At 41.3% G+C, this 22688-nt stretch overlaps 1 protein-coding gene across 1 annotated transcript in view; it reads right to left on the reverse strand.

The window, feature by feature from the left end:
• LOC126469882 (E3 ubiquitin-protein ligase HERC2) overlaps positions 1 to 22688 on the reverse strand; it is an 846528-nt gene that overhangs the window by 659501 nt on the left and 164339 nt on the right. Inside the window, exon 17 of the mRNA XM_050097213.1 lies at positions 5671 to 5871. Within this exon, the coding sequence (XP_049953170.1) occupies positions 5671 to 5871 (201 nt within the window). The remainder of the gene's footprint in view (positions 1 to 5670; positions 5872 to 22688) is intronic.

Genomic DNA, 22688 nt, shown 5'->3' on the forward strand with positions numbered 1-22688 from the left:
TTAATGGAACAACATTCACCTCTTTCATTGCATAGATTACATTACAGCAGACTGTTTATAAATGTACAAGAATGTTCCACTGTGCACCCGTGTGTGTCAATAATAATGGAAAATGAGAAAGGCTGACAAACTGACTGCTCACAAATGAACCATTTCCTTTGATGTACCGAAACTGCGCACTGCACAGAGTGGCGTGACTTGATGTCTACACCTGCAGTGCTGTGCTGCACTGCACCAGACCTCTTTTCTTGATCTTGCACAACTTAACACATCGACAAGGCTGTAAAGTCTTTGTGCTAAAAGCAGGGTCCTTGTAGAGTCAGGAATAACATGCATACTGTAATACAGTAGTACCGTATAAGGACTTTTCCACATTTTACAACGAATTATCAATCAAGTCTTAAAATTTGCATTCAATTTCTGTGTTAGGTACGTTCCACTTTAAATGAAAAATTAGCACATACAAGTGTATTGAATGCATTGGGACTGAAATACCTGTACAGTCTGGCCAGATTTCTGAATTATACAAAGTTCTGCTTTGATCAACTTGTACTGCACTTCCAAAAATATCACAGTAAAGAACTACTGTTACTATGACTAAGGATACCCATTATTCCCACATGTACAACATGTTTGAGTCAATTATTATCAGCAAAAATAGAATTACGAGTGAAAAATCTTTGAAATTAACCAGCCACATATTTTCGCAGAAACTGTGGTGTAGAGGTTATGATACTGGACTCTCGCATGGAGGGTCGCGAGTTCAAAACTCATCTGAACTGTAAAATTTTAATTTCTATCTTCGATTCGAGTACATTCTAGAAGTATCCAAAAATGTCAAGAATCATTGTACTGGAATGTTCTGTACCTGTACATATACCGTATGTGTTCTGGATAGAAGCAGTTCGCTCCACAGTCTTTTACATGCAAGTGGTGAATAAACCATCGTTAAGTGAAGTTAGTGTTCATCATTCATCTAATTACATCTTCTTCTATGCAACATTATTCTGGTGGAGACGCTGGGTATTGGAACTTGTGATAGCGCACATTATCGACGACACAGTGGCTCCCATCAGGCCACAACAGAGCCGCCATTTACGTGGCGAGAAACCTGAGTATGAGCCATATTCAACAGATCGCAATCTATTGGAGACACAAGAACAGGGCATTACGATGACAGTAACTGTGTGCCACCACATGAGACATCCTTCCAGGTTCTCCAGTGACGTTAGCAAAGACCCAAACAAGTGGCTGAAGGTATATGAGCGTATAGCCAAATTTAACAAACGGGATGACACTGTGTGTTTGGCTAATGTATTTTTCTACTTGGAGGGCACTGCCAAGCAATGGTATGAGAATAACAAGGAGAAGTTCACAAGCTGGGAAGTATTCCAGGTGGAACTGCACAAGTATTTCGGCAACACATGATGGCAGAAGTGCAAGGCTGAAGATAAATCACAGTTCAGGGCACAGCGTCCAGGAGAAACTACAGCATCCTACATTCAATACATCTTGGAGCTGTGTAAAATAGTGGATCCTAGAATGAAGGAGGAAGATAAGGTTGCACATCTCATGAAGGGTGTTGCTGAGGACATGTATCAAGCCCTACTCCTGAAGGAGATTTCGACAGCAGACGACTTCATAAAATGGTGACAGAGTACATCGAGACAATGCATCAAAAAAGAATTACATGCAAAATGTCATATTGATGTCTGTGATGGAGAAAGAAACTGATTTCACACGTGTTCTTCATCAGATAGTGAGAGAGGAAGTTCAGAAGGCACTTGGATTGCATGGCGAGCAAAAAACTGAGACACTTCAAGAGGTCGTAAGTGAGGAAGTGGAACAGACATTGAACCCAATATCTCATCCTTCATTTCCCTTGAAAATGGTGAAAAAGTCAAAACCCAGGCAAAGTTACATTCCTACAATGCCGCAAGAGGAACCTGTTTGGGCAAGAAGAAAGGGCCCAGGATAACCAACCAGTATGTTTCCACTGTGGACGACTGTGACATGTGGTGTGCTATTGTCGAGACAGGTGGCGGATATTTGACGACTGCACCAGAAGACAGCAGACTGGTTTAGCTGACACCAACTCCGGGACAACGAAGATGAACAAGTAGATGTGGATGCAGGACGACGTAGGTCACCATCGTCACAAGCTAGCCACTGGAGAGGACAATCCCCAACATGCCGATCAAGGTCTCCATCGCCGTTTAGAAGCTCCAGCCGATCACCAAGCCGCCGCAACCTGGAAAACTAAAGGGTGCAACCTTCCTTGGAGGTGAGCCCACCGAAGAGAAAATTACTCCGCCGTCGATCGCTACAAAAATGATAGGTAACTACGTCGATATCCTCATGGATGGTCAACCAGGCCAAGCTCTTGTGCACTCAGGACCATCATCTTCAGTCTTTTCGGAAAAGTACCATCACCAGTTGCCGAAAACCGTATTCGTCGACAACAAAAAATCTCTGCTGAAGGTAGCTAATGGGAAATAAGTAAAACCTACAGGAAGGAGTGTCATTCGTGTGGGTGTAAGTGGCCATACACAGCCCTTAGAATTCATCATCTTAAAAGAGTGTAGTCATGACGTCATTCTCGGATGAGACTTTTTGAAAGCTTCTCAGGCAATTACAGACTGTGATCGCTCGATGATTATGCTAGACGAGATGAGATACTGTGGACAAGAAAATGCACATCCAAGTGTGTGGACGCTGTGTGTGCTGGATGAAATCATTCTTGCAGTCAGCGCTAGAAAGGTAACTGTCACGTGTCATGCCATGCATCAACCCATGGCTCTTGTAGTGGAATGTAAGAAAAGCATACCACTGAAGAATAATTTGGTCATCCCAGCCTCTGTCGTCACATTTAAAAACAAATTCGGTAAATTGTGGATAGTTAACTGTTGCCGAGATCTGCAGATCCTTCCAAGACGCATGTGCATAGCAAATGCTGAGCCGTTAATTGCAGAACAGCTGAGCATCATAGAAACCTCCCATGCCGAGTCTGTGGGCGAAATTAGCGCTACCACTATGAGACAAAATCTTCTAGCTCGACTATCACCAGATGTCACTAAGGAACAACAGAAGAAGCTACTTGCCATTCTTCAAGAGTTCTCTGAATGCTCCAATCCACAGGTGAAGAGCAAATTAGACAAATCAATGGTCTAGCACCGAATTGGTACTGGAGACCATCAACCAACGAGCCAGAGAGCATACCATGTGTCAGCAACGGAACGTTGAATAATTCGTGATGATGTAGAGAAAATGATGAAGAATGACATCATTCAGCCTTCACAGAGCACATGGTCATCACCAGTAGTCCTCGTCAGGAAGGATGGCAGTTGGCGCTTTTGTGTTGATTACGGGGAGCTTAATAAGATAACTAAAATAGACATTTACCCTCTTCCACGAATTGACGATACGCTAGATTGTCTGAAGGTGGCAAAGTATTTTTCAACCATGGACATATACTCGGGATACTGGCAAATCGAAGTAGATGAGGCTGAGCATCAGAAAACTGCATTCATCACCCCTGAGGGCCTGTATGAGTTTAAGGTAATGCCGTTTGGTTTGTGTGATGCACCAGCAACTTTTGAACGGATGATGGATAATCTTCTAAGGTACCTGAAGATGACGATGTGTCTTAAATCTGTCAGAGGATGTGAAAGGAGAATTTAAGTTAGTTAATGGATTACTTTGCAAGAAAAACTTTGATCCATTTGGAAAGAGGTGGCTACCAGCGATTCCTAAACACATGCACTTAGATGTTCTACAGAAATTCCATGACACACCTGAGGCCGGACATTTAGGATTTATTAAAACGTACGATAGGATCTGCAAGAGATTTTTCTGACCAGGTTTATTTAGGAGTGTCCGGCACTATGTGACGCACTATCAAGAGTGCCAAAGGAGATAGGCAGTGCCTCATAAACCGCCTGGCCGACTCATACCAATTCCACCAGCCGAAACACCTTTCCTGCGTGTTGGGATTGACCTCCTTGGGTGATTTCCAAAGTCTTCTAGTGGCAATAGATAGATTATTGTTTGCACAGATTATCTGACATGCTATGCCATTACAAAAGCCGTGAGAACAACTGAAGCATTTGAGGTAGCCAAATTCATCATTGAAGACATTGTATTAAAACACTTTGCCCCAAGGTCGTTAATTACGGATTGAGGGAAAGTTTTCCAATCAAATCTTGTGACAGAAATAAACAGTCGGTGCAGCATTACTCATCACATGACAACTTTCTACCACCCACAAACTAATGGACTTACTGAACGCCTTAATAAGACCTTGGCAGACATGCTATCAATGTTTGTCAATTCTGAGCAGAGCAACTGAGATGAGGTGCTACCTTTCTTGATGTTTGCCTACAACACCGCCAAACAAGACACCACAGGATTTACGCCATTTTTCCTGGTGCATGGGCGTGAGGCTACTATGACGATGGACACTGTGTTTCCGTTACATCCTAATGACGTGGACGACGATGACATCGGCCAGGTGTTAACCAGGGCTGCGAAAGCTCGGAAATTATCTCGGCTCCACACGCTGCAGGAGAAAACGAAGGTATGACATGAGCCACCGCACTGTTGTCTACCAGCCTGGTGACCTCATCTAGATCTTCATTCCTGTTCGGAAGGCTGGTCTCTCTGAGAAGCTCATCAGGCGCTACTTTGGACCTTATAAGTTTGTAAGACAGTTGTCTGATGTTACTTATGAAGTTGAAGATTTCAACCCCGACACAAGACGACAAACGATCAGAGATACGGTCCACTTCCTTCAAATCAAGCCCTATAAGGATCCTGTAACCCAGGGTAAATTCAAAGCTCCAGCAACAGGCAACAAGCATAAAGGTGATGAAGAACACAGTGGCAAAGGAAGTTCTAAGAAGATCACCGCGAGGGCGAATGTCAGTCATCGGGAGTCGGAGAATGCAGGACCGATGACTCATTCCCGGACTAGGAGGGCGTAACACCGAGACGCTGTTCTCTTAAGGAGGGAGCAATGTCACAGAAACTGTGGTGAAGTGGTTATGATACTAGACTGTTGCATGGAGGGTCGTAAGTTCAAAACTCACCTGAACTGCAAAATTTTATTTTCTATATTCGGTTCGAGTACATTCTAGAAGTATCCAAAAATGTCAAGAATCATTGTACTGGAATGTTCTGTACCTGTATGTGTACCATATGTGTTCTGCCCAGAGGCAGTTTGCTCCACGCTCTTGTATGTGCAAGTGCTGAAAAAACCTTCGTTAAATGAAGTTAGTGTTCATCATTCATCTAATTACACCTTCTACATGACAATATTTAAGAGAGATCTTTAAGACTATTTGTTGCTGAAACTAGTGCTACTAAATACAGTCTTCTAATGAACTGACCAAAAGGTCTGTTTGCACAGTGTCAAACAAATCTAAAATTTATTGAGAATGTTATTCTGTATCATTTTGTTAGCCACTTAAAATCCTTAATTACTGGAATGAAAAAGTAACAGAGTTGCAAAATGCCACAAAAAACTGCACTGGAGCACACTCAAAGCCACAGTACGCATAAAATAAAAACAGAGAAAAAAGAACAAGGTATGATAATATTACAGATATCTCACTTGGAATACAAAAATGATGCTTAAGTAACAACACTCATTAAATAAAGTAAATAACTAACCTGTAATCGTAGGAGATTTAAGCAGGCTACAGCCATGCACTCTTTATCATGTGATGGTGGCCAATCAATATTTCCAGCCATACCATCACAAACAAGACCAAGAAGTTGGTCTAGCATTTTGAATGTGTCCTCACAAATGTCCACAACAAATTCAACTCTTACACCAACAGTCCAGTTACTGCTACTGCTCCAGGCAAAACTCTAGAAAGCACACAATACTTTTGTGACATAACACAGACAGTCAAAACTAGTTATACTTGTGATGTATATTCTATACTATTCTATACGTAAAACGTGTGGATAACAGTGTTGGGAAGAACAAAGAAAAAGAGAGTGAAGGATTTGGGAAGGGGGGGGGGGGGGGGGGGGATCCAAAGTAGAAGAAAGAGATAGGAAATAGGTAATGGCTCCAAAGACAGAGCTGTGATTGAGAAGAAAAGAGACACTTGTCGTGAGAGTGTGGTTGGAGAAATGGAGGCTAGGATGTTTGGAAACTGCTAGGGGAAGGGGAAGACAAATGGCAGACTGGGCCTTTCAAAGATTTAGAGCAGGAAGGTTAAGGGAACAAAGGATATCTGCAATAAGAGTTCCCCTATGCTCATTTGTGGACAGACAATGTTGGTGCAAGAACTGAAGTAACACAGAGTGTGAAGTCAACAACATTGTGCTGTTTGAGGCTTTCGCAATATAATAGCTGTCTGAACGGTTCTCGGTAATAGCATTGGATGGACTCATGTAAAATGCACAACATTTCAATGGGACAGCTCCCTTCCATCCCCTGGTACAACAGTGATGATCTCTAGTGGCTAGCCAATTTACACACTGATTCACTCAAAGAGCACAAGTGGCAGCACGCAGGGCTATAATGTCATCGCAGGAGGTATCTGCTTGGACAGTGCAGCACATCTGGCCAATCTATGATTCTGCTTTCTGACATGGGACCTTGTATATTCCTAGTCTGCTAAGACTGTGATAATCTTTTAGAGAACCCAGCACTGTTTTCATTCACATCGCAAGACGGAAGACTGTCACTGTAGCAGGAGACCACGAATACACAAAGCCTTCTGTCAGTGTGGGAAATTGTATGAGGGTTGGAGTTTTAAAAGTGGCAACTATTTATTTACAGCTCGTACAAAACAGATACGTGTTTCAAAGAAGTTACCAGCATCGTGTGTAACCCGTTGCCAGCGATGTGGAAGTTGTTCCAAAAGAAATACACTGGAATTCGATTACTCAATAAATAGTACAATTCTCAAGGCTGTCAATTCAACTAACTGCCTGGGTGTTAAAATTACGAACAACTTCAGTTGGAAAGACCACATAGATAATATTGTGGGGAAGGCTAGCCAAAGGTTCTGTTTCATTGGCAGGACACTTAGAAGATGCAACAAGTCCACTAGAGAGACAGCTTACACTACACTCGTTCGTCCTCTGTTAGAATATTGTTGCGCGGTGTGGGATCCTTACCAGGTGAGATTGACGGAGGACATCGACAGGGTGCAAAAAAGGGCAGCTCGTTTTGTATTATCACGTAAAAGGGGAGAGAGTGTGGCAGATATGATACACGAGTTGGGATGGAAGTCATTAAAGCAAAGACGTTTTTCGACGCAGCGAGATCTATTTACGAAATTTCAGTCACCAACATTCTCTTCCGAATGCAAAAATATTTTGTTGAGCCCAACCTACATAGGTAGGAATGATCATCAAAATAAAATAAGAGAAATCAGAGCTTGAACAGAAAGGTTTAGGTGTTCGTTTTTCCCGCGCGCTGTTCGGGAGTGGAATGGTAGAGAGATAGTATGATTGTGGTTCGATGAACCCTCTGTCAAGCACTTAAATGTGAATTGCAGAGTAATCATGTAGATGTAGATGTAGGATACTCTTAGCAGTGCCAGTTGTGTTGTCAGTTCAAGTGGCGTGGTCTATTGCCAGGTGAATTTGTAGCAGTTCTGAAGCAAATGCCGTGAAGTGTTTCCTTCAGTTTAGAAATGGAGTTGAACTTATGAGGGCTTAAGTCAGAGGAGTGCAGTAGGTGGTACAGCACTTGGCAGCCCCATCAGTCAAACAAATCAGTAACAGCTTGCACTACACATGCTTGAGCATTTTCCTGCAAAATGATGGTCAGGTCCTGCAGAAAGTGTCATCTCTTCTGTCTCTCTGCTGTTCATTCTTGGAACACAGCCTATGACCAGCCTAGAGACAGAAGTGATGAAACTTTCTGCAGGACCTGATGATCATTTTGCGGGACAATGCTCAAGCACGTACAGTGCAAGCTGTTACTGATTTATTTGACTGATGGGGCTGCTAAGTGCTATACCACCTACTGCACTCCTCTAATTTAAGCCCTCACGAGTTCAACTCGATTTCTAAACTGAGGGAAACACTTAATGGCATTCGCTTCAGAACTAATACAAATTCGTAGGGCAATAGGACGCACTGCTCGAACTGTCAACACGACTGGCACTGCTAAGAGTCTCCTACGACTTCCACATTGCTGGCAACAGGTTATACACAATGCTGGTGACTACTCTGAAGGTCAGTAAAACTTTGAAACACGTATCTATTTTGTACAAGCTGTAAATAAATAGTTGCCACTATTAAAGTTCTAACCCTCGTATATTGGCCAGATGTGTTGTTGTGTTGAAGATAAATGTGATGAACAGAGATGTCACACTAGACTAGATCAGCCACAGAATTCTGCTGTTCCTGATACAGGGTCTGCAGCTCTAGCCATACATTCGGGGTCCACAGCTCGACGCCCCAGCAGACAGCTCTGGGTGTCGGCATCTTCTGCACTGACATGGTAGCCCCATCCCATGGTACATGAGCTTTTCCAGCAAACCTACTTATAAATTTGCAAGCCACTAAGATCCCCACAGTCCCATCTGATGATGATGAGCAGCTGCCTCACTGAAACATTGTGCAAGTTCCATGGTATAACCTGGCACAATGCCCAAGAACCTTTCAAGTAATATTACGAGGGTAGTTTGATAAGTCTGGTAAAAAGCAAGAAGAAATGTTTCTTTCATAAACAACTCACTTTACTTCCCAACACAGTCTACTTTAAGGTGTATACACTTGGTCCAGCGAGACTCAAGCTGTCTCATACCATCAGAAAAATAGGTTCAGTCAAGCTCTGCAAAATACTCGTTGACTGCAACTATCCCTTTCTCATTTTATGAATATTTCTTCCGGGCAAGCCAAAGTTTCACCCTGGGAAACAAGAAGAAGTCACTTGGGACTAAGTCTGGTGAATGGGGTGGATGAGAAACCAATTCAAAGCCCAATATATGCACTTTCACCATCGTTGTTGCAGACGTGTAGGATGGTGCATTATCCTGGTGAAAGAGCACTTTTTGGCATGCCAACCTTGGTCTTTTCTTAGCCAGTGCAAGTTTCAGATGATCCAACAATGAAGCTAATAGGGTCCAGTTACGATTCTGCCTTTTTACAAGTAACCGATGAGGATTACTCCTTGGGAGTCCTAGGAACAGTGACCATCAACTTACCAGCTGGCAAAATGGTCTTTCCCTTCTTTGGTGCACTTTCAAAAGCCTTTGTCCACTGTTTTGACTGCTGTTTTGACTCAGAAATCTCACGAATTTTTATTTAGCGGTCTTGCATTACCATATCATGGGTTCTGTCAATGGTTTCCTTTGTGCTAATCTCAATTAGATGGGTGGAGTGCAATTCGTCTTTGGTATTTGTCCGGCCACATTTAAATTCATTAATCCAAATGTAAATGGTCTTCAATGACCCTGCAGAGACCGTACGAACTTCATCCAGTTCTGTTTCGATTTGTGTGGCTGTCAAAATCTTCAAATGAAAATGTTTAATAACAGGACAAAACACTGTTTTCTCTATTTTCAATCGTACTGTTTTCTCCATTTTCAGTCATAGCTGACACACTGACCAATTCAGGCGGCTGTCAACAATTAACTGTATGCTGCACATTGTTGAAATTCTTTATACACTATTTGGAATAATCAAACTTGCTAACCATGAAGGCATAACAAAAATATTCCACTCTTTCATGGAAATTTAGCAGACTTATCAAATTAATTTCACAGGGGAGGCGGGATGGGGGGGCCATAGAGCACACAATCAAGGGGCATACCTTAGTGGAAAAGTTGGACCACAGTGGTTATTGGGAATGCAGGATAGGTAACAGGGAGGGTTCTCTTTAGTGGAGTTCACAACAGCTGGTATTGGTGAAGAGAATGCAAATAGCAAGGGTTGAAAAGCAACTGTTGAAATCAATGATACTGTATTATTTAGCACTGAGGTTCTTCTCCTAGATGGCCTTAGTCAGTCATTGCCTACAGTTTGCTGGTGGCGAAAATTCCAGATAGATAGTTTGTTCAAGGTCATAACCATGTGGAATCTGTGTTACATAATATGGTTGGACTTCAACAGCTGCTTTGCTATCTTTGACACTTGGATTACATTGTGTTACACACATGATTGTACAGCCATATGAACATTCACGGTCTTGAACACACTTCCTTTGTGAAGTAACAACAGTGATTATTTCTGCACTACATCTGCCATTCATTATTACTATGAAGTGGGTTAATCTACTAGATGCTACATGTAATACTAGATGTTCATCCAATGAATTCACTATACATGGCATCCATGTCTTAAGACATTATAAATGAAGAATAACAGCAAACAAGAACCAATATAGGGAGGCAAATTATTACGGAGCAATTATTTGGAGTAAGCGTATTAAACACTTTGAGTTTCTTATGAGTACCAAGAGTAACAGAATCACCATCATGACAACTTCATATATGATTTATCTTAAAATGGGGTCAACCACGGCACGCAAAACTGCATGCATGATATGATTGCACAATGGGTCAAAATTTAAAAATAAAATTTCATTGCAGAACAGACAAATTCTGGAGTGGGGAAAAACCCACCCACCCACATACACACACACACACACACACACACACACACACACACACACACACACACACACACACACACCATTTTACTTATTACACTGGCATTGAGGAGAACACGAATTTTTAAGAAATCCTTCTTGAAAGAATTACAAGAATAGCTCTCTAAACATTTTAAGGACACTGCCAATCTTCTTGAAAAAATTACAAGAATAGCTATCTACGCATTTTATGGACACTGCCAATCTCACGTCTGTTTTTCAGGGATTTTTGAGACCATTTGCCATTTCAGTTGAAGGTACATGTGCAGATAGAAATGATCAGACAGATTCTTTTATGTTAAAACTGTCCAGCAGTTCAATGTTGGTTTCCTTGGGAAGAGTTTACATGTCTCCATAATGAGGTTGCAAACATGATACAACATTTTGAGCAAGATAGGAGCGTGAAAAGGTTTTTAGGATGTCATGATTACATGGCAGCCTGTGATAAAAAGTTGTGAAATTGTCTGCAACTGTCCATATGCCAAGATTTTGTACCAGATTAAAATTTTACAATTGCTTCACCACAGCAAAAATAACTAAGTAATCGTGCAAATTTGTTTTGTTTGTGATCTATGTTGAGAAATAGGAAACCAAGCTGCATGCACACTGTTTAATGTTCCTTGTGCAACTGCAATGCCATCTAAATGCAATGTGTTCACTGTTTCCCCTCTCTTCCCCCTCCTCTTGCTAAGACAACATGACACGGTAGTGGGGGAAGTGTGCAGCCATGTGAGAGAGCTCCACACATGTGTGGGAGCACTGCACACATGCAGAATTCTTGACGTTCATGTCTTTAGACATTATAAATGAAGAATAGCTGCAAACAAGAACCAGTACTTTCCAGCTGAGACAATACACAACATTCAACAATTTTGGAGGTCTCTAGATGAGATGCAATATAACTGATGTCAGAACTCAATAAGTATTTTGTTTAATGTATCTGTAAAAACACAGGTGATATCCAGTTACGGAAAAAACTGATAATTCACAGCTTGGCAGCAATCTTCAAACCTCTGGGCATTGCTGAGAATGCATTAACATGAATCAAATAGTGTCAAGACTACATAACATGTGATTGGAAAGAAGTAATATCATAAATTGTCAGAAGCAGCTTACAATTTGGAATACTTATTTCTTGCCCTTAAACAAGGACTTTGCTATGTTATGATGTGAGCTGCAATTTCATGATATCTAGTTGGTTCTATGATTTTTCTCTTAAGATAAATCACAGCGAAGGATTGCACAGACATTTGAAATAACCTATGGTGTTCTATGTTACAAATGATGGTACTTAACGATTTGTTTTTCTAGATGACAATACTTCGATTACTGCTGTAAATTCTGATCAAATATAGCTTGACAAACATGCAGATGTACTTCAATGCCTCCCTTGCCTTATCGCAATCACCTGGCACAAACAATGTTGAACGTTTATGGTCAGTTTTAAGAAAGATTATCCAGTGAAGGTTTTGTCCCTTTTGTCAGTTACAGAATTGAGGGCAGTCCCTGTGTTCAATGGTGGTGGTGGTGGTGGTGGTGGTGGTGGTGGTAGATGTAGTTTCTTTCATCCATGGATTATTTTTATGAGGATACTGGGCATGTAGTCAACTCAAGATTTGGAATTAAAAAATAATAGAAGAACAGAATATAGGTTGTGCAAATTAAGTGTGAAAAGATTTTTCAACATTTCAAATGAAAATAAAAACAATACTGTAACTGTTTTGACTGCAAGCAGAATCAATCCCTACCCAAACTGTCTATCGGATAAGTATTTTTATCCCAACTGGTCTAGCTGTATAGCTGTAAAATCCTCAAATATTCACAAGAGAATGCACACAAAATAGTTAGCTCCACATGGCTTGAGACTGACTCACGAAGAGGGTCAAACAAAATTTCATCTGCTGTGAAAGAGTACTTAAATTCTTTAGAGCAAGATCTAATGAAAGAAGATCCAGAAAATCGTAGTCTCACATTATTTTCCGATTTTTGTGGCTCCCAAAACAAAAACTCCAAATGATGGCAATGCTTATGATTACATTGAAAGCTCAGGGGTATTTACAGGAATGCAGCATCATTTCACAATACGTGAGCATAGCTATTTGCCTGCATACAAGGTTTTTGGGCTGGCTGAATAAGAACTAAGAAAACACGAAACAGTAACTCTGACCTCAGAGTATTATCACTGTTGGGGAAAGTTTGAGGAGGTTAAAGTTTGTGGAAAAGACTGGTATAGTTACAATATGAAATCAATCTCCAGACATGTAAAGCGAGCCAGTTGCCTGATATCTGAGGCAAGAGGCATTATGGAAGAAGACCTAAGACAGGTCACAACACCTTTTTCTAGATACTTACTTTGCTTCATCAACAGGTGATAAGGTGCTGAAACCTGAAAAGTGCTTTAATAATGTTTTAGGCTCTTCAACTTCCACTGTGAATCGCATACACAAGAATAAAGGCAATGATGTGGAGAAGTTGATGTATTATTTTGAAAGTGATTCAGAGGAAAATAAGGAGTTATATTTGAAAACAGTACAAGGGAATGTTAATGATACGGAAGACAAAATTCTGTATTATAGAGAACCTTTAAATTAAAGAGAACTGTGTTTCAGTACTGTTTTGGATTTCACACAGCATTTAATCTAAACGCTGTATGAGGTTTATCCAGAAACTAACGTTACAAGGCATGCAGCTTTAGCACAAAATGTCGGTGGGGGAGGCTGGTACACTGACATGTAGCGGGAAGCCAGCAGAAGGAACGAGTATTCCCAAAAATCAGTAGCTCGTTGATTAGTGTTGTGGCGACTGTTAGAAATGAGGGTTCTCATTCTGGCTCTCACCAAGTGCAAAGTGAGCACTGTAATTCTCTACCTAAATGCTAAGGGTATGAATGCCACTGTGATTCATCATGAAATTGTTTCAGTTTATGAAGAGAATGTAATATCAAGGCAGCATGTGATGAAATGGGTACGGAATTTCAATTTTCAAAGGACAGAAATTCACAATGAAGACAGAAGTGGAAGGCTGCCTGTTGTGACTGATGATGTGGTTCAGAAAATTGAAGAATATCTTCTTTCTGATTGTCGTTCAACAATTGGTGACCTGCATGCAGTTTGTCCAAACATTTCACGAACTGTTGTTCATGAAATCGTAACTGACTGACCAAATTATCACAAGTTGTGTGCATGATGGGTGCCCAACTTACTTACTGAAGCACACAAAATGAAAAGTGTCAGTGCCACTGGTCAATTTCTTGACAGTTTTGAGACTGAAGGTGATGCTTTTCTCAACTCTATAGTGACAGGAGATGAAACTTGGGCTTATCACCTTCCTCCAGAGAGCAAATGACAATCAATGCACTGACGCCATACTCATTGTCCTTCAGCCACAAAATTCACAACTCGAAAAACAGTGAGGAAAATCATGATGTCAGTGTTTTGGTATAGAAAAGGGGTTCTGTTCATTGAGTTTTTGGAAAGAGGTGAAACCATAAATGCTGCAAGATATTGTGAGACCATGAATAAATTTCGCAGAGCCATACAAAACAAACATCACAGCATGCTGACAACAGGAGTCTGTCTCCTTCATGACAGTGCATGTCCACACACCACTCATATGACACAACAGTTGTTGACTTCATTTGGTTGGTATGTTTTAAGCCACCTCTCTCTCTCTCTCTCTCAGCCCAGATCTCGCACCTAGTGACTATCATCTATTCACTAAATTTAAGGAACACCTTAGTAGAAAACACTTTTCCAACAACGAAGAGGTGAAAATCAAAGTGAAGAAATGGCTGAAAAAGGTGGCAGGAGACGTCTATGACACAGGAATAAAAAAACTCGTCCCACAGATGATAAATTATATCGAGATAAATGGCAATTATGTGTAAAAATAACGCAAGATCTCTACTACATTTCCTGTAAATTTTATTAAAATAAATTCATTTTTTGTGCTTCAAAAAATTCTTGTAACCTTACTTTCCATATTAACCTCATATTAAAATACATACTATTGCTTTAATCATCATTTTAATGTATCACTATAAGTTTCACAATAGGTTTATGGTGTGAGAAACATATTTTGTTACTGTGCAAACTTTTTTTTGTGTTAACTTGGAAGAATAATATAAATTTACCAATACATTGTTAACTTCTTACACTGATACCGTCTCCAAAATTTAATATACTTAAGAGGCCATTGAATTTAAGTGCTTAGAATGTTTATTATAACACCTAGCTTAATAAAATAAAGAAGAAACATGCATGAAAAAGTGGATATGTTGAGTTTTGTACAAATTTGTAATTTGCAACTTTTTTCTCAACAAAGGCTGTTAGTCATGAACTTCAATTATTCCTTCATGAGTCCCTAGCTACATGGGTGATATGTATTACATTTTTTGAAAATTTTTTGAGTGCTACTAAAAAATGCCTCTCCTGTAATATTTTGTAAATGGCATTTGCTGAGTTTTGCTAAAATGGTCCTCAATTATAGTCAACTGGAAAAAGAGGCCCTCACCATTATCTATGGCATGAGAAAGTTTCAGCACTATTTATACGGGTGGATGTTCTTCCTTGTTACAGACCACAAGCTGCTGGTGGCATTATTCAATCCATCAGTACCTATTTCACCACACACAGTGGAAAAATTACAACAATGGGTGGTAGTATTGTCCAATTATCAAAATGACATCCTTCACAGGTCCACAGTGCAGCATTCTAATGCTGACATGTTGTCACTGTTGCCAGCAAGTCAGGATTCAGCTTTTCACTCATTGGAGGACTCATGTTGTCAGACGGATGTTCAGGATTATGAGAGAATTCAGGGATTACGTACTGACTATAGGTGAACAGCTCAGGTAACTACTGTGGATTCTGATCTCCAAGTGTTACAGTACATTCACAACAGTTGGTGTCACACTACAAATGGTGTTCACAATCCTGTGGTTCACTGTTATTTTGCACTACAGCACACACTTTCTGTTTAGCATGATGTTATCATGACCCATACAAATAACAACCAATCTTGGGTTTTTATCCCTCAGTCCCTCCATTGCTACAGTTGCTACAGCAAGATCAATGGGGTACCGTACACATCAAACAGCTAGGTGCCACTGTACACGGCTCAGCATGAATACGCAGATCAAACAGTTGGCCCCCCACTGCATGTGTAGCTCGTCAATCCGCTCCTCCACAGCAATTCTTTGAACAGCCATGAACAACCAGCCCATGGCAATGACTACATGTTGACTATTCTGGACCTTACTGGTGCTGTCATTGGTTACACATTATTGATGCATTCAGCAAATTTCGTTCTATGGATCCCATGTAGTCCACCATGACTGCCAGGGACAGTGATGGCTCTCACCTCAGGGACTGGGTGTTGTGTTGTCCTAATCATCATCATTTCATCCCCATCGACGCGCAGGTCGCCGAAGTGGCGTCAAATCGAAAGACCTGCACCAGGCGAACGGTCTACCCGACGGGAGGCCCTAGCCACACGACATTTCCATTTACCTCAGTGTTTTGCATCGAAGGACCACCAAAGGACATAGAATCAGACAAGGGTCCTCAGTTTACTTCAGCAGACTTTCGCCATCCCCCCCCCCCCCCCTCCAGTTAATGGTACTCAGCATGTTACTACTGCAGTCCAATGGGGAGGCTCAACATTTTGTAAAAACCTTTAAGAGTCAGATGGGCAAACTATGTTCCTCCCATTCCCAGAAACAAACATACATTACATATCTGTCATCATACTGTTCCCTGCAATGTGGCAACAGGTCACCGGCATAACTCCTTCACAGACATCAGCACTGCACACTATTGCATCTTGTGCACCCACCACAAGGTCCTACATTCTGCCATGGCAAACCAAGTTCAAGCCTCAGTACAGTGTGTTCATTCAGGTATTTAATAAGGGTCATCACTGTGAACAGGGCTCCATCACAAATGCTTTGGGCAGGTCATTCTATGCTGTTTCAGGATCATCTGTGCTGCACAGACTGCATCACAATCGGTTGCATTTCTCTGGGCTACATGAACCTACCACAGATTTTTTGTTCACAGGTATTGAACCTCACAGGATTCTGCAGCATCAGCAGTCCTCGCCTTCCCCAGGCTCAGCAGAGTGTGCTCCTCGGGATGCAGCACTCGTGCAGATTGACACGGAGCCCCCGACACTGCCGCTGGTCCTGCAGCCTCTGCCACAGTGGTGTGCAACAATGTGTCTAACTGCCTTCCTAGATGCCCAGAGGGTTCATCACCGGTTGCTGATTCTTCAGCAGCAGCTTTACAGTGCAAGCTGTGTCCAGTTTTTCAGCCCATGTCCTTGTCATCCGCAAGGTGCAGGGCAGGGTGCGGATGGGGATCTGCCATCCGCCATCACCATGGGCCCTGTCTCTTTAGCTGCATCTGCATCCAAACCTTCTCCCTGCCATTGTACTTGCTGTCACATTACACAACAATGGTGCAGAGGTTTGGGGGGGAGGAATGTGGTGGTGTTCACCGTTACACGCACCAAAGAAGGCAAGCCACACTGAGGTTCAACAGTTGGCATTAGTAAGTGTTATACCGATCACCAGAAGTCAGCTAAATAGTGTACACGAACTTCCAGTGGGAGGTTAAGGAGAGGGCAAATGCCTCCAAGAAACATGTGCATTGGTACGGACTCAGTCTTGCACTAGCAAATGAGTCAGTTTTCTAGAGTTACTTAAACTACTGTGTTCCTAGTGTATGAAAATTTTATCGACTTGGGCTGCTCCTGAGGTTTACAGATTGGACTTGAGTGTGGTGCATGCCGTATCACAAGAGCTAGTGTATTCATGCATTTTGTTGCTGTTCTGTCACTGAGTTAGGTATACTTCTTTAATAAAGATATGTATGTGTTCCCATAATTGGTGTGCTATCTGCCTGAAGGTTCCTCTCCCATAGCAGCAGAACCTCAGGACAAAAAAACCTCACACTGAACTGTCTAGTGCCTTAAATGACTTGAGGAATTATTTCAAAGGTACAAACCTCAGTGAAACAAGTCTAATGTACTTTCAACTAAATCAGCAACATGATGAAATGCACTGGAATGTTGTGTATGATGATGATGATACACAAATGTTGCATCATGATTCTGTCAGGTGTGATGAACTGTTCCTGTGACACTCAGCAAAACAACATTGTACAAAGGGAAGCAAGTGTCAGGCTGAAGTTGAGACACTGTTTCACAAGACAATGCATTTAGAGTGAAAGAGCACTTATTCAAAATGCTGCAGAAGCAAAAGAAGGTAGCCAGTGCCTCTGAAAGATGAAGTTGGGTAATATTACAGCTCTGACTAGGCTTCTGCAGAAGATAGCTAAACAAGGCAATCAGAACAAATGAAGTCATCACCAACCAATGGCGACACCTGGCAGCTGCAGCCTTTTGTACCTCCAGGGGTTGGGGTGCAAATGTTAGTGAAGTACTAGCCAGCAGGCTCTCAGAAATAATCCCCAACCCACCCACCCCTCACCCACCCCAAAAAAATCACATCCCTCACTCTCAGATGTTCAGACGGTTGCCGACATTCTGTGTACATGACCGTATCGGGTTTTTTACGTGATGCAGAAATGCCACCATATTCACGAGCTGTTAACTTTGGGGCAAAGGCCACTGTATGCCAAATGGAGCATCCAGTCATTTACAAGAACTTTGTCTCTAGTAGCTTTAAGCATCCAACTGAGCTGGGGACATTATGCAGACAACCTGGTGCCTTCACACCATCGGGTCACCTGTTGGGTGACTATCTTCTGCTGGTGACCATCTCCATGATGGGTCGCATGTTTGAGCTTGGGCTGCCCAGCCTCTCCATTTCTGTTCACCGGTTCCAGTGGGATCTCATCGTTGCTGATCACTGGCCACTGCAGACATACATCTCCTACTTCGGCCGTGCTGGTTACTACAGTTTAAATTCCATACTTCCCAGTATGTAATGCTGCAACCACGAGGCAGTGAGGCTGCCAGAAGCTGCGCCTGTCACACACTGACAGCAGCACATGGCAGCGTCAGCATTTGGTGGCAATTCCAATGCCAGCGCCCGTTGCTATCAGTGAGTGCTGTCTCCCATGCTGGTGGTTGCTGACATCTACACGTGATGCATCGGCTGCCTACTACATCACTGAGGGGCAATAGCATCCTGTTTGCTTCAATCCAGTCTCTGCATCAAAATGAATATGGGAGTATTGACAACAGAGATGTTTCAGTGACAGTTCACCGTGTGATTCCAGTCACCACCACCTCTACAATCCATGTACAGATGAGATAGCAGCACCTTTTCCTGGCTTAGGAATGGCTGATTCCTCCACTACTGTTGGAGTCAGCTCTCAGCCCCATTGATGGAATGATTCAACTGTCACATCATCAAGAACTCTGAGTTGGAGTTTTGATGGTATGAATGTGGTGAGTGAAGTTTCTATTTTTGTGGCCTCTAGAATTCCTGAGCACAGCAATGGGAGGGTGGGCCATGAGTTGTCTCATACTCAGTCAGTGCCAGCAATATGAAGTACTTGCCGATATTACGGACATGAGGCATGTCAGTGTACAAAAATATGCTGGTTAGGTTTTCACCTTAAAGACTGAAATCATGTCTTATTGTTGTTACGTCATGGAGCTTGTATTGGTTATCCTGGAATTTTTGTGTACTTTACATGTATTTCATTTTTGGTAGATAGAGTTTGGAAAAATGCCAGGGTTACAAACACGAGCAAAGATGACTAATGGAGTGATTGACTCTTTAGTGAAACAGGTAATTGAGGTAAAGGAGAGTAATGCTGCTTTGCAAAGGCAAGTGGATACTTTGATGACAGACAATGTGTGTATACTGGAGCAATACAAAATGATGATGATGATGATGATGATGATGATGATGATGTTTGGTTTGTGGGGCACTCAACTTCACAGTCATCAGCTCCTGTACAACAGTCATCAGCTCCTGTACAAAGTCCCAATTTTTTCACAGTCCAATTTTTTACACAGACCAATCAAGCCACTGCCACAAATAATGATGCTGAGAATGAAATGATGAGGACAACACAATCACTAGTCTCCAGGCAGAGAAAATCCTCAACCCGGCCATGAATCAAATCCATGACCCTGTGATCCAGAGGCAACAACACTGGCCACTAAACCACAAGCTGCGGATGGCAGTACAAAAGCTTCATTCAGTATTCCTTTATAGGACCAGGTAGTCTACTGACCCTTTGTTCAGGTAAAAAGCAGAAGATGTGTAGGCATTTATTGAGAATTTTGAAGTTTCTGCGAGTCCGGGTTGTTAGTCAGATGAAGTGTGGTGCACATGGCCAAATTACAGTTAACGGGTAGGGCAAAGATGTACGTAATGTACCATGAGGAGCTGAATACGACAAAAACATTTGAGCAACTAAAAAATAAACAGTGCCACATCCCTTAGGTATGAAGTACCCCAAAATCACAATGAATAATTCAGTGGAAACATTCTCAGATAGAATTAGGAAAATAAATCTGCAAACTTATAAGTTGATGTAGAACATGATGGCCGATAAAATTATCCTCCAGGAGGCAGAACACAGAATGCCAGAATTTTTTTGAGAGAGTTTGCACCCAGTAAGTCGAGAAGAGTGCGGATGAAAACAATCCACGGATTTAGCTGCTGGCTTTAAGGTCACTATTCAGCTAGAGGTGGTGGACATGGCAAAGCAAATGCAGAACAAGCAAACTGTTTCTTCCTCTGAGGTAAAATGTTATAGGTGTGGACTTGTGGGCTACATTCAGATGCAATTCTGGCAGCCACCGTGCTATAAAGTGTATAGTGGTTGGACACCAAGCACAGCTTTGTAGCATTAGCAAACTGTTGTTAAAACACCCATGGGTGTTCCAAAACCATTTAACAATTTTCTCAGTGAAATTCAATGCTACAAAGTCACATGATGAGGTAAATGTTGCTTAGTTGGCGTATATAACGGTACACAACAAAAGTTTTTAGTGAACACTGAAGGTTCATAATCCACTAGCAAGTCTGGACTTCTAGGGTAGGAAGAGAGCGATTTCCCCTTTTTACAGATTATGTGTAGTAGGGTACAATAAAGTGGCATCGCTAGGGTCAATGTTGCTCAAGTTCTGTACTGGAGCAATGAATTTTTGACAATATACGGAGGTACCATCACGTGTAGGTAAGGGTACTGCAAATCCCATTAGTTAGATTTCGTGAATAAGCATCATACAAAAACTGATCTTTTATGACACACTGTTGAACTCAACAGAATACTGTTCTGATTGGCAGAGCGTGCTGCAAATGTTACACCATCACTAGGTTCTCCTATCATGAAGGTGGAATCAACTAAAATGCATATACAATCACTAAGGCTCACTTTGCATGATAAAGTGCTGAAAGGCATAGGAAAACTACTCGAGGTAGGCGCAGGTACTGATATACCGAGTAATATCTCATTTGTGTCATAAACAGTGTGGTTGTAATCTAACCCAACACAAAAAAGCGCGAGTTCTTTTTAAAAAAAAATCACAAAAACAGTAAAAACTAACTATATTCAATTATGAAAATTTAATTAACATACAAAATGTTACATAGTTACCCTTACACAAAACGAAAAGCGCCATCATATTTGCTTAAGAATTTATTTTATTAATAGTGTGTTTTAACCTTGCTTGTAATATAAGAAACACAGTTTTAAAAATTTACACTTCTAAAAATAAACTTTAATTTGATGTATTATCTTAATGAATTTAAAACACACTTTAGTCCTCTCTGAAAGCATACAGAAATTTGTACATTTTCACTAATTTCTTGGCTTTTTCTCTCCTAAAATATTTCTTAATTTTGACCAAAAACACCAGTAGGAGGAGACGATTCTTCCAATGGATATAATGCTGGCAGGGCAAGAAGTGAGACTTTTTACAAAAGTAATAAGACCTGCTGGTAAGTTTCCTTTTGTGCTGTTTCAGCTCCATTATCTTATACCATTTGACAAGGTGGAACTGTGTTACAATTGCATCGGAAAACATTGTGGCAGGAAAATAATCAGAATCAGCAAACAGACGTAACTCTTCCAATCCGAACGGCTGCATCTCTATGAGGCAGTTTTCTGCACTTTCTTCTTGGTCAGCAGTGAACCTTCTCCCTCTGAGTCTTGGTATACTGTATTAACAAGTCAGTGAAAGGGTTCTAGTGCTAGTTCCTTTCATTTTTTTATTATGTTCTCAAAGGGTTCCACATCAGAATTTGCATAAAAGATCAACCAACAGCTTCAGCAATATTTGTGTTGTCTGCTTGAAGAAAGTCCATGATACTACAAACTATGACAGTTTTTGGAGGAGGAAGAGGAGGAGGAGGAGATTAAGTATTTAATGTCTCGTTGACAATGAGGACATCAGAGATGGAGCACAAGCTCGGATTAGGAAAGGATAACTAAGGAAATCACCCATGCCCTTTCAAAGGAACCATCCTGGCATTTACACGAAGCGATTTAGCATAATCACAGAAAACCTAAATCAGGATGGCCAGACACAGCTTTGAACTGTTGTCCTTCCGAATGAGAGTATAGTGAGTTGTTGGAGAAGATGAGTGGCAGTTACAAATTATAACATTATCCAAGATTTTGTTAATGTTAGCAGGGACTTCTTCAGAGTGATCTGTTACAGTTTCTACATATTCAGAATAATTATCAATAAAGGTGAGTAGGCAGTCACACTGGGAATTCCATCTAGTAGAATTTGGGAGCTGCGCATAAGACCATTCTTTTCTTTTAACCAACCATGCGGTTCATGGTGGTTTCGAAAGTACTTGTGAACTTCACCAACATGCTTTACTAGGTGTTACTTCTTCTTTGAGCAGATTAATATAATGAGATGAACATCCATATGTTAATAAGTCAGGCATGTCTTGTTTTAAAAGCTATCACATTTTTATAATTTTATTTTCATTATCAGTGCAAACAGCAAATATGTTTTTGTAAAAATTATCTTCACACATTTTAATTCAATTTTTCAGAGACTCTCCATAATATTTGCTGTCTTCTGGTTGGCTTCACAATGGGCTACTGCGAACGACAAA

Source organism: Schistocerca serialis, chromosome 3, assembly GCF_023864345.2.
Source record: "Schistocerca serialis cubense isolate TAMUIC-IGC-003099 chromosome 3, iqSchSeri2.2, whole genome shotgun sequence".
Taxonomy (NCBI): domain Eukaryota; kingdom Metazoa; phylum Arthropoda; class Insecta; order Orthoptera; family Acrididae; genus Schistocerca; species Schistocerca serialis.